Source organism: Perognathus longimembris, chromosome 3 (genome assembly GCF_023159225.1).
Source record: "Perognathus longimembris pacificus isolate PPM17 chromosome 3, ASM2315922v1, whole genome shotgun sequence".
Lineage (NCBI taxonomy): Eukaryota > Metazoa > Chordata > Mammalia > Rodentia > Heteromyidae > Perognathus > Perognathus longimembris.
In genome coordinates, this window is record NC_063163.1 from 114205081 (window position 1) to 114218701 (window position 13621).

General features: G+C 50.0%; 1 protein-coding gene across 1 annotated transcript; it reads left to right on the plus strand.

Moving 5' to 3' along the window:
* The first annotated feature begins 1591 nt into the window (after positions 1 to 1591).
* On the plus strand, positions 1592 to 12654 carry Htr3a (5-hydroxytryptamine receptor 3A). The gene is made up of 9 exons (XM_048340985.1): positions 1592 to 1658; positions 4116 to 4282; positions 4377 to 4421; positions 5869 to 5978; positions 7633 to 7802; positions 9524 to 9684; positions 10093 to 10303; positions 10406 to 10627; positions 12356 to 12654. The coding sequence occupies exons 1-9, from the start codon at positions 1592 to 1594 to the stop codon at positions 12652 to 12654; spliced, it is 1452 nt and encodes a 483-aa protein (XP_048196942.1).
* Positions 12655 to 13621: the final 967 nt, after the last annotated feature.

Here is a 13621-nt window from a genome sequence, read left to right on the forward strand (position 1 = left end):
AGGACTCACTCTCGGCCAAAGTGGTTGGTTTGCTTTTAACTTAATCACGGTGCCCTGAACTTACAAATCGAGAACTCTTCCTCCCTACAACTGTCTGTACTCTACTTAAATTGAACTTGAAAAGAAGAAAAGTGTTTTGTGATTGAAAAGCTCACCATGACTGATACAAATCTAGCTTACCTTCCACGTAGTTGAGGTAGAAAAGTTCACACTGATCCACACAGCATATTATGGGAAGAGGGTTGGGAGTATGGCCTAGTGGGAAAGTGCTCGCCTCATATTAGGTAGGGGAAGACTCCTTCAACTAGAAATTCACAGCAATTTTTCCCTCAGACTTTTCAGGAACAAGTTAAGTATGGGAGGGCTAGACACTTGCTGATTTCACTTACAAAGAGGAAAGAAACACTGCTTTCAAAGACAATCACATTTAAAGGAAGGTATTGAAAAATGCTTATGAAATGCTATATAATGCAGAAAAGGGCGAGGAGTACAAAATTATATATAATATGTTTACTTAGTTGTATACATATTATGGAATGCAATTATACATGAGTATACACTAAAATATTAACAGTGATTGTCTCTTGGCTATAAGCCCATGGGTGATTTTTAGTTGTTGTCGTTTTTTGTAAATTTCTATGATGAACATGTACGATTATTATATATTTTTATTACAAGTGTTTACATATAGCAAAAATATATACAAGTACATTATATGCATACATTATATTGAGCTCAGGGCCTGGGCACTGTCTTTTAGCTTTTGCACTCAAGGATAGTACTCTACCACTTGAGCCACAGCTCATCTATTTTGTTTTTGTTTTTGCTGGTTAATTGGACTTTCATGGACTTTCCTTTGACTATCCGTCCTCAGATCTCAGCCTCCTCAGTAGCTAGGATTATAGTAGTGAGCCACTGGCCCCCAGCTAAACTATATTTTTCTTTCATGTTTCATTACTTAAATAGGACTATTTGCATGAATACAAAGGTATAGACCAGGTACCTTCCCTCTGTCTAGAGAGATGCAAGTCACTGTGTGGCGAGGGGCATTCTCTCACCTGATGAAGCTAAGGCATAGCCTCCCACTCCTATCGAAGCATCCAGCCAAGCCAGCCCAGTGACACTGGGGCATCCCTGGACCAGACACTAATGCCAGCAGTTACCCCGCTCCCGGCTCCTGTGATCCCCACCTCCAGGTTATTTAGGGAAATATAGCCAAGCCACCTGGCTGAATGGGCAGACTGAGTGGGCTCTTACCCCATAACAGCAGCCAGTGGGCTCCCTCCCCTCCTCTGCCCGCCCTCCCTGAAACCTGATCCAGCTGAAGGGCTGCTTGCAGGAAAACTTGGCAGATCCCCAACTCTGGGGTGTGTGTGTGTGTGTGTGTGTGTGTGTGTGTGTGTGTGTGTGTGTGTGTGTGTGTGTGTATGTGTGTGTGTTAGCGCGTGCCAGGCTACAGCCTCAGAAGGTGAGGCAGAAGCTGGAGAGACAGGCTGGCTGGGACAGGAGCTTGACAGGAGGATGAGCTAGCTGTCTTCTGGTGGGACTCTACCCTCAGCCTCCGCCTCTCCCAGGGTGTGGAGCATTGGCCATGATGCTGTGGACCCAACAGGCACTGTTTGCTTTGCTCCTCCCCACACTGCTGGCACAGGGAGAAGGTAAGGGGGGCTTGGGAAACATCAAAGCCAGGCTGGGCGGGTGGGGGGGGGGCTCACTCCTCAGAGGGCAGAGGGAAGGAGAGGTAGGAACTGCATGGCTGCAGGAAGGCCAAGCTACTCAGCATACCGGTGTGGGCATTTTGACCAATTGTGGCCATGCCAGAGCCTAGGATAAGAGTGAGGCTCGCTGAGGAAGGAACTGAGAGGTCACTGGCGAAATACTTAGTTGCTAGGAGAGGGACTGCCCTCCTCCTTGCTCTGCCCCCAAACTCACCCCCCTGCAGCTGCAAAAAACCTTTGAGCTCCTTGATCTGGCTTTTCCTGATACGACTGTGGCCCAGAGCAGAGGTGTGGTTTGCTCATGATCACACAGCTTGTTGGCCATGGAATAGGGATCAGAATGAACGTAGGATCCTTTCCTCATCGTTGGTTTTGTCCCAAGGGTCCTCAGCACCTTCCTTTCTTCCAGGTTCTTTCCAGGACTAAGACCACATGGGAAGCAAACATCTTAGTTCTCCCTTCTCCTTCTTCTCCCAACTCTCTGGAAAGCAGGGCATTAAAAGTCATAAAGAGATCTCTTTCCTTTGTCTGTTGATTCTCCCATGTGAAGGCTCCTTCCTCCTGCTGAGCTGCGTTGGAGGGAGCCCCATTGAGCCACAGCTGAGGAGCAAGCCAGCCAGGGGAGGGGGGCACAGATGGGAAGGGCTATGCAGGGGATGATTTTACTCCCTTCCACCTCACCCCCAAAGCTGTCATCAGGGAAGTGTGGTAGGTGAAGGAAAGGCAAAGCTGCAAGCGATGAGAGATCTGGAGTGTGTGTGTGTGTGTGTGTGTGTGTGTGTGTGTGTGCGCGCGCGCGCCTGGGTTTTTCTCTGTCTTCCCAGCCAGGGCTGTTGCTTTGCTCTGAAATTAGATGGGACGAATCCGTCTGCACGCAGTCACTCGGACCTGGGAAGGGACGTGAGGTCTGGTTTGAATCTCAGTTCTCCCATTTGCAAGGCCCAGTATTCACTCTCCTGTGCCTTGGGGCCAAAGTGGGGGAGGGGTCTTTTGTGCATAAAATGGGCCCTCGTGTTAGCCGTTCTGAGGGGCTGCTCTGAGGTCGCAATGAAGATGATAGTAAAGGAGGTTATTCTGAAGGAGACGCACAAGGACAGCCTCTTGCATTCCCTCTCTCCCAGCTGGTGTGCTCTGAGGGAGCAAGGAAGTGTAGCAGGGGTGGGTAGGCGAGACACAGGCGGGAGACCTGCAGGACTGACCTTTGCAGAGTACACAGGTGAGGATGAGCAGGGTGAGAGGAGCAATGTTGTTGAGTTGGAAGCCAAGGCCTGCTTCCTCTTTGCAGCTCTATCTGGCCTCTAGCTGTGTCCAGACCCCCCCCCCCCCCACCTTTGTATGCTCGCCTCCTTTACCGTGCCCTTCTGGAAGTGCTCTCACTATTTCCCGGAGGGAAACTGAGGTGCCTGTGGAATCTCCATGGTATAGGCGCAGGGACTAGGCATCTGTTCCTGGAGCACCCTGGCCTAGGACCAATTTGATTCTTTCTTGTCCCCTCCCCCCCCCCCCCGCCTTATCCCAACCTCCTGCCTAGTCCCATCCAGTTTGCCCACCTCACCACCCTAGGGAAAGAATCTGGCCAATGCCTCCTGTGCCATGTGAGGCTTTGGCTGGAGAGAGAAGGAATGGATGTTCTTTTTCCTGGGATTTCCCCCTTCCTTCTTGCTCTCCCCTAGTTTCAGGCTGGGGTCAAGGAGGAGATGATCTGACCTTGGCTGAGGAACCGCTGGCACAGGCCTGTGGACTTGTGCACTTGGAGCCACAGTCCCTCGCAGTCCCCTCCCTGTCAATCACACTCGCCCTCACTGCCCACTCCCCGCAGCTGCCCAGGCCCGGAGCCCCACCTCCCTTCCAACTGTCTGGGCCCTCACCTGTCTCCTGTTCCTTGATGACCGGGTAGCTCCCTGCTCTCTGGTAAATGGCTGCACAGGACCCTCTGGAGACTCGCCTTTGGAATTTCAGCAGCAATCTCTACCAACTCCTCTAGGGTTGGGAATTGTAGTCTGTTGTGGTAAGGGGGTGGTAGCTGGGAATCGTGTAAGGTATGAATGCATTCCTTCTCATCACTCAAAAACTAAAGTACAGTGCTGGTATGGTGACACAGAGCAAGATGTGTTGTATACCTTGACTGCTTTGTTAAAGTGCAAAAAAGAAATTCCACACAAAACCTTAAAATTACGATAAGTAAGGGAAGAGGAGGATTGGGAGGGCTGGGTGGGAATGACATTGATCAAGAGGCCACTGTATTTATAAACTGCTCTGGGCGAATGGCAACTCCTCTGTACAACTTCTTCAAGATAATTAAAAAAAAACTATTTAAAAACAAAACAAATCTAGAGCAACTGAACCAGGCAAAGACTTGGGCCTCTGGTTTTCATGTCGGGTGCTTCTCCTTTGCAGCCAGGCGCAGGGGGGCCCCTCAGGCCTGCAACAACACCAAGCCTGCTTTACTGAGGCTGTCGGATCACCTCCTGGCCCACTACAAGAAGGGGGTGCGGCCTGTGAGGGACTGGAGGAAGCCCACCACCGTCTCCATTGACGTCATTGTCTATGCCATCCTCAATGTGGTCAGCTCGCCCCACAGTGAAGCAGTCCTTTGGGGGTGTGGGAGGCAGGGCCAGTGTGTAGGTCCACTTGTCTGAGCCTCCTTTCCTTCCACAGGATGAGAAGAATCAGGTCCTGACCACTTACATCTGGTACCGGCAGGTAAGTGGGCCCGCTCCTATCCCACCCCACTTCCTGGGTTTGGAGCTTGGGGAGGGGGCGGGACTTCTCCAGCTGAACTCATTAGGGATCTCCTGAGCCTTGGTGGAGGAAGGTGGGGAGGAGAGACTCAGCCCAAACTCCGGAATCTTCTCATTGGTAAAGGAGAAAGAAATCCGTCAATCTGTCTCTGATGTGTCAAGTTCTTCCTAGCCCAACTTTGGTAGAAGGATCATCTCCAAACTGGAAACTCACGAAAGGCAGCCACTTCACTGTCAAGCCAACTACTAGAAAGTTCTTCCTTCCAGGAAGCCAAGTTGGGCAACAACTAAATGGAGTAACTGAAATAGGACAGGTCCATCGCCTTAGTCCTCACAGCTTGGTTTTGTGTCCATTCATCTAGCTTCTGATGGGCGTGGCTGGATCAGGCTTCTTTGGCCAGCTCTGGTCCTGAGTTGGCAGGGAAGGGAGTTTGCTGCCCACCAGCAGGTTCTGCTGTGACAGCCATTAGGGTTATGTAGGAGAAGTCAGAGTACACGGAGCATGAAAGTAGCTGGAGATGAGGTGAAAAGTAAGGACAGCTCCTGGGGACCAGCCCCCCAAAGCTGTGCAGACATAACTGGCATGTATGGCTCTCTGTGAAACTCTTCCCTCTGTCGTGGGCACTACCAGCCTATAGGACAGTGGTTGTGGTCCAGGAAGCAGCCAGAATCACGATCCTTAAGATGCATCTCCATTTCTGCATCACAGTACACATATACAGTACAGAGCACACCCCATGTCACGGCGAAGGGCCCACAGAAGAGCAGGTTTCCCAGAGCTCCTTTCTCTAGAATGCTCCCGGCACTCACTATCTGCCCAACTTATTTCAGTCAGCAGTGAAGAAGGCCCTAGACTCTTCCTCCTCCTCCTTTTCTTTCAGCCTTGCTTTTAGGTTATGCTAGCATAGACACGGCCTTGGGGTCTGTCCCCAGTGTGGGGGATTGAGGTGGAAGGCTAGAGAGATAAGTGAGAAAGGCAATGGAACACCACTGAAGAATTTCCACAAGGGAGCCATATGTATACTTTAGACCAGCCATTCTGGCTAGGAGATTAAAAATCACATTGATCAAAAGTTAGCAATAACCGTCTGTCCTGTGAGCTGGGCGTTACGTGGTCCCCATTTATATGTGTGCAATCAAGACTCAGAGGAAGTTATGTGTCCAAAGCCCAGCATCGTGTGACCAGGGGTGTTGGCACATTGGCAATGATTGTGCCCCTTCCTGGAGAAAGGCTATGTTTTTGTGCAAGGAGTGCAAGTGCAAGGACTCTCGGTGATGGTGAGATGATGTGAGCCCCATCGACACCCAGATTTCTCTCAGAAGATGCCTGCCTTCTGCCTGGGCATGAGGGGTGACTCGCAGGGATGAGATGGGGGAGCCGCCCACGATTGCTCCTGCTTCTCTCCTAGTTCTGGACTGATGAGTTTCTCCAGTGGAATCCGGAGGACTTTGACAACATCACCAAATTGTCCATCCCCACCGACAGCATCTGGGTCCCCGACATTCTCATCAATGAGTTGTGAGTACTGTTACCACGGGCTGGGGGAGCCGGGAGGGGGTAAAGTAAATGGGGGCACTTGGAGACGAGACCCCTCCTACAGCATCTGACATGCCCCATCCAAACTTACAGACGGTAGGTCCAAGTGCTTGAGTTCAAGTTCATCTTTGTCTTCTTTCCTTCCCTTTTCTTTTCCTATTTTTTTTCCCCAAATTCCTTTTGTGCTGTGCCTAATGTGGAAATTCTATACTTATTAGTCCAAGGACCCCTGCCATGGGGAAAGGAGCCAGTGAACGAGTTCGCGCTGTGTTCTAATAGCCTTAATTCAGACAGCTGCATTGTTAAAGGGGACGCTCGTGTCTTTGAAAAGGATGGAATACATGGATGGCAGCCACGGACCACAGGGGAGATTCCGAGCCAAGGAACACGTTCAAATCTCCCAAGCCACACATGTGCCCGCCAGGGCCCAGGTTGCACCTCCAGTGGGCTGTTACACCTTTCTCCTCAGCAGCCTCCTCAGACATAGGCCTCAGCCCACAGGCCTCCTCATCCTGGAGGCTCAGTCAGGGCCCACCAGTGGGAGGTCTCCATGCAAAGGCAAGGGACATGGGAGTGGGGAGAAAGAGAGACGGGAAAACGTGACAAGGGGACTCCGCCTGGTACACACTGCACAACCCAAGTCCTAAGACAGGCAGTTGATGCTGACCCCACTCCTGCTTCGCTGAGGCTGAAGGGGGGTCTTGGAAATCCATTTCTGGATGGATCTCCAGTTTCAACAATGATGGAGCTTGAATCTGGACGTCTCGTCTCTCAGCTTTAATTTGATCTTCCCATTTCTGGTGCTACCATCTTCATGTCACTATGGTTGCTGGTACAGCCGAGGGGTCCAGGACCAGTCAGAAAGCCAGAAGATTCCCCAATATTCCTTCCTTCCTTCCTCCTTCCCCAGCCCTCTCTTTCGTCCTTTCTTTCCTTCTCTCTCTTTCTGTTTCTCTCTTTCTTTCATCCAAGACTGGCACATGATGCTTTCACTCATTTGGCTGGTGCTGTACCAACTGAGCCATGCCTCCAACCCTCAAATGTTGGGTTTGTTTCTTCTTTTATCTCTTTGTCCACGATCAGGACTCGAACTCAGTATCTGAAGCTTGCTTTTGCTCATTGGCTGGTCTGCTATGTGAGCAGCCATGCCTCAACCCAATTCGTATTCATGATGTCTCCAGTTCTGTTTCCTCCTGAGGTGACTATCTCATTCCCAAGACTTCTAAGGATGGCAAGCAAAGAGAAATTCGAGCCTGGATGAACCACAAGGTTCTGTTCTCCTGACAAGCATGCCTGTCCCCACCATCCTGGTGGCCCTGAAGGCAGAGTTCTGCCCTGTCTAGTGTAGCCAACAACATGGGGCGGGGGGGGGGGCAGTTAGGCAAGCTTTCTACAGCTGGTAGCACTGAAGCTCATGGATTCTTTCCCTCCTTTCGGGGGCTAGGTTGCTAGGTGAGCAAAAAGAGCAGCATCATTTACTGACGATGGTGGGTCAGGAGGCCTAGGGAAACTGGGGCCAGACCAAACTGTCCTGCTACTTTTACCCTCCCTTAATTTCTTTCTCTGCTGGGCGATCAGAGATCATCAGACTCTCAGGGCTGGGCCCCCACATTACTGTCCCCTCTCCCCTGGCCAGTGTGGACGTGGGGAAGTCTCCGAGTATCCCGTACGTGTACGTCCAGCACCAGGGCGAGGTGCAGAACTACAAGCCCTTCCAGGTGGTGACTGCCTGTAGCCTCAACATCTACAACTTCCCCTTCGATGTACAGAACTGCTCACTGACCTTCACCAGCTGGCTGCACACCAGTGAGTATTCGGATTTGGAGGGGTGGGGCGGGCCGGTCCCAGGGACAACTGAGCCTAAGTAGCTTATTCAGCTCGATAGTTACATTCTTTGCCTCCCTCCCTCCCTCCCTCTTTTCCTCCCTCCTTCCTTCCCTTCTCTTCTCCTCCTTCTGTCTTTCTTTTTTCTTTCCCTCCCTCCCTCCCTTCCTTCCTTTCTTCCTTCCTTCCTTTCTTCCTTCCTTCCTTCCTTTCTTCCTTCCTTCCTTCCTTCCTTCCTTCCTTCCTTCCTTCCTTCCTTCCTTCCTCCCTTCCTCCCTTCTTCTTTCTTCTTCCTTCCTTTCTTCCTTTCTGCTTTCTTTTCTCTCTTGCTTTCTGCTTGCTTGCTTTCTCTCTTCTTCCTTCCTTTTCTTCTACCTTCCTCTTCTTTCTCTGTTTCTTCTTCCTTCTTTCCTTTCTGCCTTTCTATTTCTCTTTATTCTTTCTTCCTTTTTCTTCCTGCCTTCTTTCCTTTTTCTTTCTTTCTTTCCTTTTAAAAATTTCATGATCTTAATTTTTATAATCAAACATAGTTTAATCCCCATATTTCTATCGCTGTAACAAGGAGTTTAAACTATTTCAAGAAAGGAAATATAATCCTCCAAATCATTCCTGCTAAAATCCTATTGATTTTGCCAACCAAAACTCAGTACTAAGCACTAATCATTTCCCTTAAAATGTAGTGCTATATAGATTATATTATAGATTATAGATTGCATTTGTTTTGGGAAAAGGTAATACACAAACACATTTTTTAGCAGTTCTTTGACCTGACTTGTATGATCTCAATCAATGAGTTAATATTAACAGGTTAATATTCAGCTGTGTTTCTCTATGTGGCCCAATCTGACCTCAAACTCCCTATTCTCATGCCTTAGCCTCCTGAGTCCTGGAATTGCAGGCCTGTGTCACTATGTCTGTTTCTGGTACTTATTTTCTTAATGTCACAGAGCCTCTGTTTCTTTCTCCAAACAGGGCCACTATTGCTGCCCTTACTGCTTCCCTCACTTGTAAGAATGTAATGGCACAGTGTGAATCAACTGCAAGATGCGAAGTAAGGGACAATTCTTTGCCAATATCCCACAAACTATCTGCACTCAATGTCCCTCAGTCACACACACACACACACACACACACACACACACACACACACACACACACACCCAGCCAAGCCACCTTGGCTCTGATCCGGTCTCCCCCATTCCATTCCTTCTTGTCTTCCCTTAGAGTAGTCAGCAAAGTCTTATTAAAATGCAAATCCAATTGTGCCACTTAAAACTTTCCCAGCAGTCCTGGGACACAAGCTAAATCCTTGACCTGACCTGCCTGCAAGGCACCACCCCAGCTGCATCCGTGCCCCCCACACTCCAGGCCAACCTACCTGCCTTCCCCCATTCATTCCTGCCTTCACTCCTGCTTTTTTCTCTTTTATATGATGCTTCCTCTCCTAGGCTACCTACCCCACCCCTTTCCCTTCTGCCACCCCATCTGACCCTCCTTCCACCTGACTCCTTCTACTCACTTTCTTTTGGCCTTCTTTTTTATTCTTTCTCTCCTTCTCTCTTTTCACGGTATACTGAGATTTGAACTCAGGGCCTTGCCCTTGCTAGGCTCACCTCGTGTTGCATCTTCACAGGGCCACAAGCTCATAGCACTGAATTCCAAGGCTGGCTTCATTTGTTTGTTTGTTTTTTTGTCTCTCGTAGTCCAAGACATCAACATCTCTCTGTGGCGCTTGCCTGACAAAGTGAAGTCTGACAAGAGCATCTTCATGAATCAGGGCGAGTGGGAGTTGCTAGCAGTGCTGACCCAGTTTCAGGAGTTCACTATGGAGAGCAGTGACTGTTACGCGGAAATGAAGTTCTACGTGAGTAGCAGTGGTGGGGATGGGTATATTGAAGTGGTGCCTAGAGCTACTAGGCCTTCCCACCACCCATGGGGGAGTTAGGGAGACCCAAGGGCTAGGAAAGACCACATAGCTTCACACACACACACACACACACACACACACACACACACACACACACACCCTCCCCACCAACACCAGGACCCCCCACTGGCCCTGGATCTTCAGTGAGTTAGATAGGGAACCTATTTGCTCTGTATAGCCATAAGCCCAGAAGCAGGATATGGACTCTACCCACTCCCTTCCCTGGGAAATCCAGACCGGAAGTTCCACAAAGTGAGGGGATGTCTTTTGGGGGAGGTGGGTTTCTGGGTGTAGAGCCCACATGTGCTGAATTCAGGCTTCTCCAAAGTCCTTTCCTGGCCCCAGGTGGTCATCCGCCGGCGCCCCCTCTTCTACGCCGTTAGCCTTTTGCTGCCCAGCATCTTTCTTATGGTCATGGACATCGTGGGCTTCTACCTGCCCCCGGACAGTGGTGAGAGGGTCTCCTTCAAGATCACCCTCCTCCTGGGCTACTCCGTCTTCCTGATCATTGTGTCTGACACCCTGCCAGCCACTGCCATTGGCACACCCCTCATTGGTAAGGCCTCTGCTAGGGGACAAAGCTCAGTCTGGTAGAAGGCTTTGCCCCCTCCCATTTTCTGTGCGTGTGTCTCTTCCCCTTGCCCCTGGGGGCACACAGGTGTCTACTTTGTGGTGTGCATGGCTCTGCTGGTGATAAGCTTGGCGGAAACCATCCTCATTGTGCGGCTGGTACATAAGCAGGATCTGCAGCAGCCAGTGCCTCCCTGGCTGCGGCGTCTGGTGCTGGAGAGAAACACCTGGCTGACCTGCCTGGGAGGACAGTGCACCTCCCAGAGGCCTCCAGCTGCCTCCCAAGCCCCCGAGACTGACGACTGCTCAGGTGAGAGAGGGAAAGAAAGAGTCCCACATGCAGAGTGCGGTATGCCAAGGATCCTGGGCAGGGCTTGGGAATGGCACTCAGGCCTGCATAGGGTGTCCCATGTCTGTCCAAACTCGGAGTAGGTAGACTTCAGCCAGGCGTCTCAATCCAGATCCTTGCTCCATTTTCACGTGCTCATCAGCCCGGATAGACAGCAATGCTAGGGGTCCTGCAGGCTGAGCCTGGTCAGGAGCTGAGCCCTGTAGGCTGGGAATGGCCTCTGAGACTGACCAGTCAGGAAGACATGAAGATGCTCTTCTCCATGCCTCAGATGGGTAAATACTGCAGGCGGGGTTTCTACAACTCTCTCCTTGTAAACAGCTCAAAGATGGGGTCCCTCAGACTTTCACACATCTATGAGACAGAGACAGGGGTTCAAAGGTAGAGTGAGTGTGGAGTTTGTGCCTGACTTCTTCCTGATGAGTTGTTAAAGATGTCTTCATTGGTGCTGTTGGTGTTTGGTTGATTGGTGCCTTCGTTGAGCCCTTTGTGCTAGGTGTGTGCAAAACACCTTCTGTGAATTGTCACATGTAATAGTTTCGATAACCCAATAGTGCTCATCCCGTGTGTGTGTGTGTGTGTGTGTGTGTGTGTGTGTGTGTGTGTGTGTGTGCAGAACACGTGCTGGTACTGGAGCTTGAAATCAGGGCCAGGGTACTCTCCTTTAACTTTTCCATCAAGGCTGGTGCTCTACCACTTGAGCCACAACTCCACTTCTGTCTTTTTGCTGGTTCATTGGAGATAAGAGTCTCATGGACTTTTCTGCCCAGGCTGGCTTTGAACCATGATCCTCAGACCTCAACCTCCTAAGTAGCTAGGATTAAAGGCGTGAGTCACTGGCACCCAGCTATAGCCCTATATTCCAAATGGGGAAACAAAGGCCTAAAGACCTTGCCCTACATCCCAGAGACAGGAACTGGAGGAATGGTGATTTGAACCCAGGTTCATCAAACCCTAGGCTCATGTCTTTAATTATTCCTTCCCACTCCACTTTTTTTGTGTTGTCCTTCTTAGCTAGGTCCAGCTCTTCTACACAGTGTTCTGGTCCATCCAAAATATCTTCCTAGCTCATGAGTTGGTGAACTAACACACCAACCTAGTGTTCTGTTTCACTCAGTGGAGGTCAGCATCTTTGAAGATGTATTTGGGTCCAGAAGGGCTGAAAGTCCTGGAGAGGAGGAGACAGACTGTGGCCAGCCAACCCCTACTGGGGCAGAGGCTGCGATGTAACAGAGAACAGAGGATCTGGAGTCTGGATAGTCGGCTTTGGTTATCTCGCCATTAAATGTTTCTGCTGCACGAATCTCTCAACCTCTCTGTACTTCAACACTATCACAGGAAAGGGGGGAATGGTAATCACTCCTACTTGGCCCTTCTCAGAGGGCTGTTGAAAGGCTCAAATGAAATAATGGATGTCAGGCTGTTGAGGAAAACCATAGGCCAGATAAACACGAATTTCATGATAGTGGTGACTTGGAGAAAGGTGGGGAATATGATTATGCAGGGTGGACAGGAATCATCAATGAAGTTTGAGGTGGGTGGTAGGTATGAAAATCGATCATTTATTCACTTTACATCATTTATGCCTGAAACAGATCAGAATAAAACTTGGCTATAAAGACATGAAGAGCAATGTTCAGGCCACCCCACTAGTCTCCCTGCCTTACCAAAGCTCTGTTCTTCTTCCAGCTGTGGGAAACCACTGCAACCATTTGGGGGGACCCCAAGACTTGGAGAAGAGCTTGAGAGGCAGAGGCAGCCCTCCTCCACCTCCCCGGGAGGCCTCCCTGGCCGTGCGTGGGCTGTTGCAGGAGCTGTCCTCCATCCGCCACTTCCTAGAGAAACGGGAGGAGATCCGGGAGTTGGCCAGGGACTGGCTGCGCGTGGGCTCTGTGCTGGACAAGCTGCTCTTCCACATCTACCTGCTGGCAATACTGGCCTATGGCATCACCCTGGTCACCCTCTGGTCTGTCTGGCATTATTCCTGAGCAGGCACGGTCCAGCAGGGAGTCAAGATAAGATAAAGGATGCATGTGTAGGTCCTTCAGGGCCCAGGAGGTGTCAGGGATATTCTCAAGACACAGATCCAATCTTACCCATTCCCAATGCTAGTTCAGCTAAGCATTCCTAAATCAGAATCTGAGCCCTTCTCCCCAAGTATTTAGTGCTCAAAGATCCTCACATCTTCTGCCAACTGCCTGTGATGGCTTTCAGACCTGCTTATCTTAGAGCAGCAAAACCCCAAGCTAACTTCACCTCATTGATTTTTACCTAAGTATCAAGTCTCAGTTTCTCCATGGGCTCTTCCCTGAATAAGGTACTTGGAATTCTGCTCATTTCCACCAGCCTTGTTTTTCTTTAAATTAAAGACACACTTAACCTTCTCTTGTGAGTACCTTATAAATCTAACCGCTAACATTGTCTTTCTTCACCTCGTCATCCATGGTCACTTCCTAACATTCATGCTCCAGCAACTGAAGGGGTGTGGCTGGGGTAATAAAGTGCAATGGAGCCTTAAACTCTCTTCTTCTTCTTCTTCTTCTTTTTTTTTTTTGGCCAGTCTTGGGCCTTGGACTCAGGGCCTGAGCACTGTCCCTGGCTTCTTCTTGCTCAAGGCTAGCACTCTGCCACTTGAGCCACAGCACCACTTCTGGCCATTTTCTATATATGTGGTGCTGGGGAATCGAACCCAGGGCCTCATGTATACAAGGCAAGCACTCTTGCCACTAGGCCATATCCCAGCCCCTTAAACTCTCTTCTTGACTGCTTGCCAGAAGCTCTGAGGAAATAATAGAGAGAGGAAGATGTCATTTAAAGTTCCCCCTAGAAATAAGGTTTTGAACAGGTGGCTCATACCTATACCTACTCAGGAGGCTGAGATCTGAGGATCTCCATTTGCAGTCAGCCCAAACCAGAAATCCAAATAACCATCAAAAAGCTGGAAGTGGAGCTGTG

What these genes read in the sequence shown, in the direction of transcription:
- Htr3a (XM_048340985.1), top strand. Translation starts at nt 1,592, where the DNA reads ATGATGCTGTGGACCCAACAGGCACTGTTTGCTTTGCTCCTCCCCACA. An exon ending in ACTGCTGGCACAGGGAGAAG is followed by an intron (nt 1,659 to 4,115) that starts GTAAGGGGGGCT and finishes TCTCCTTTGCAG; the next exon opens with CCAGGCGCAGGGGGGCCCCT. An exon ending in ACGCGGAAATGAAGTTCTAC is followed by an intron (nt 9,685 to 10,092) that starts GTGAGTAGCAGT and finishes TCCTGGCCCCAG; the next exon opens with GTGGTCATCCGCCGGCGCCC.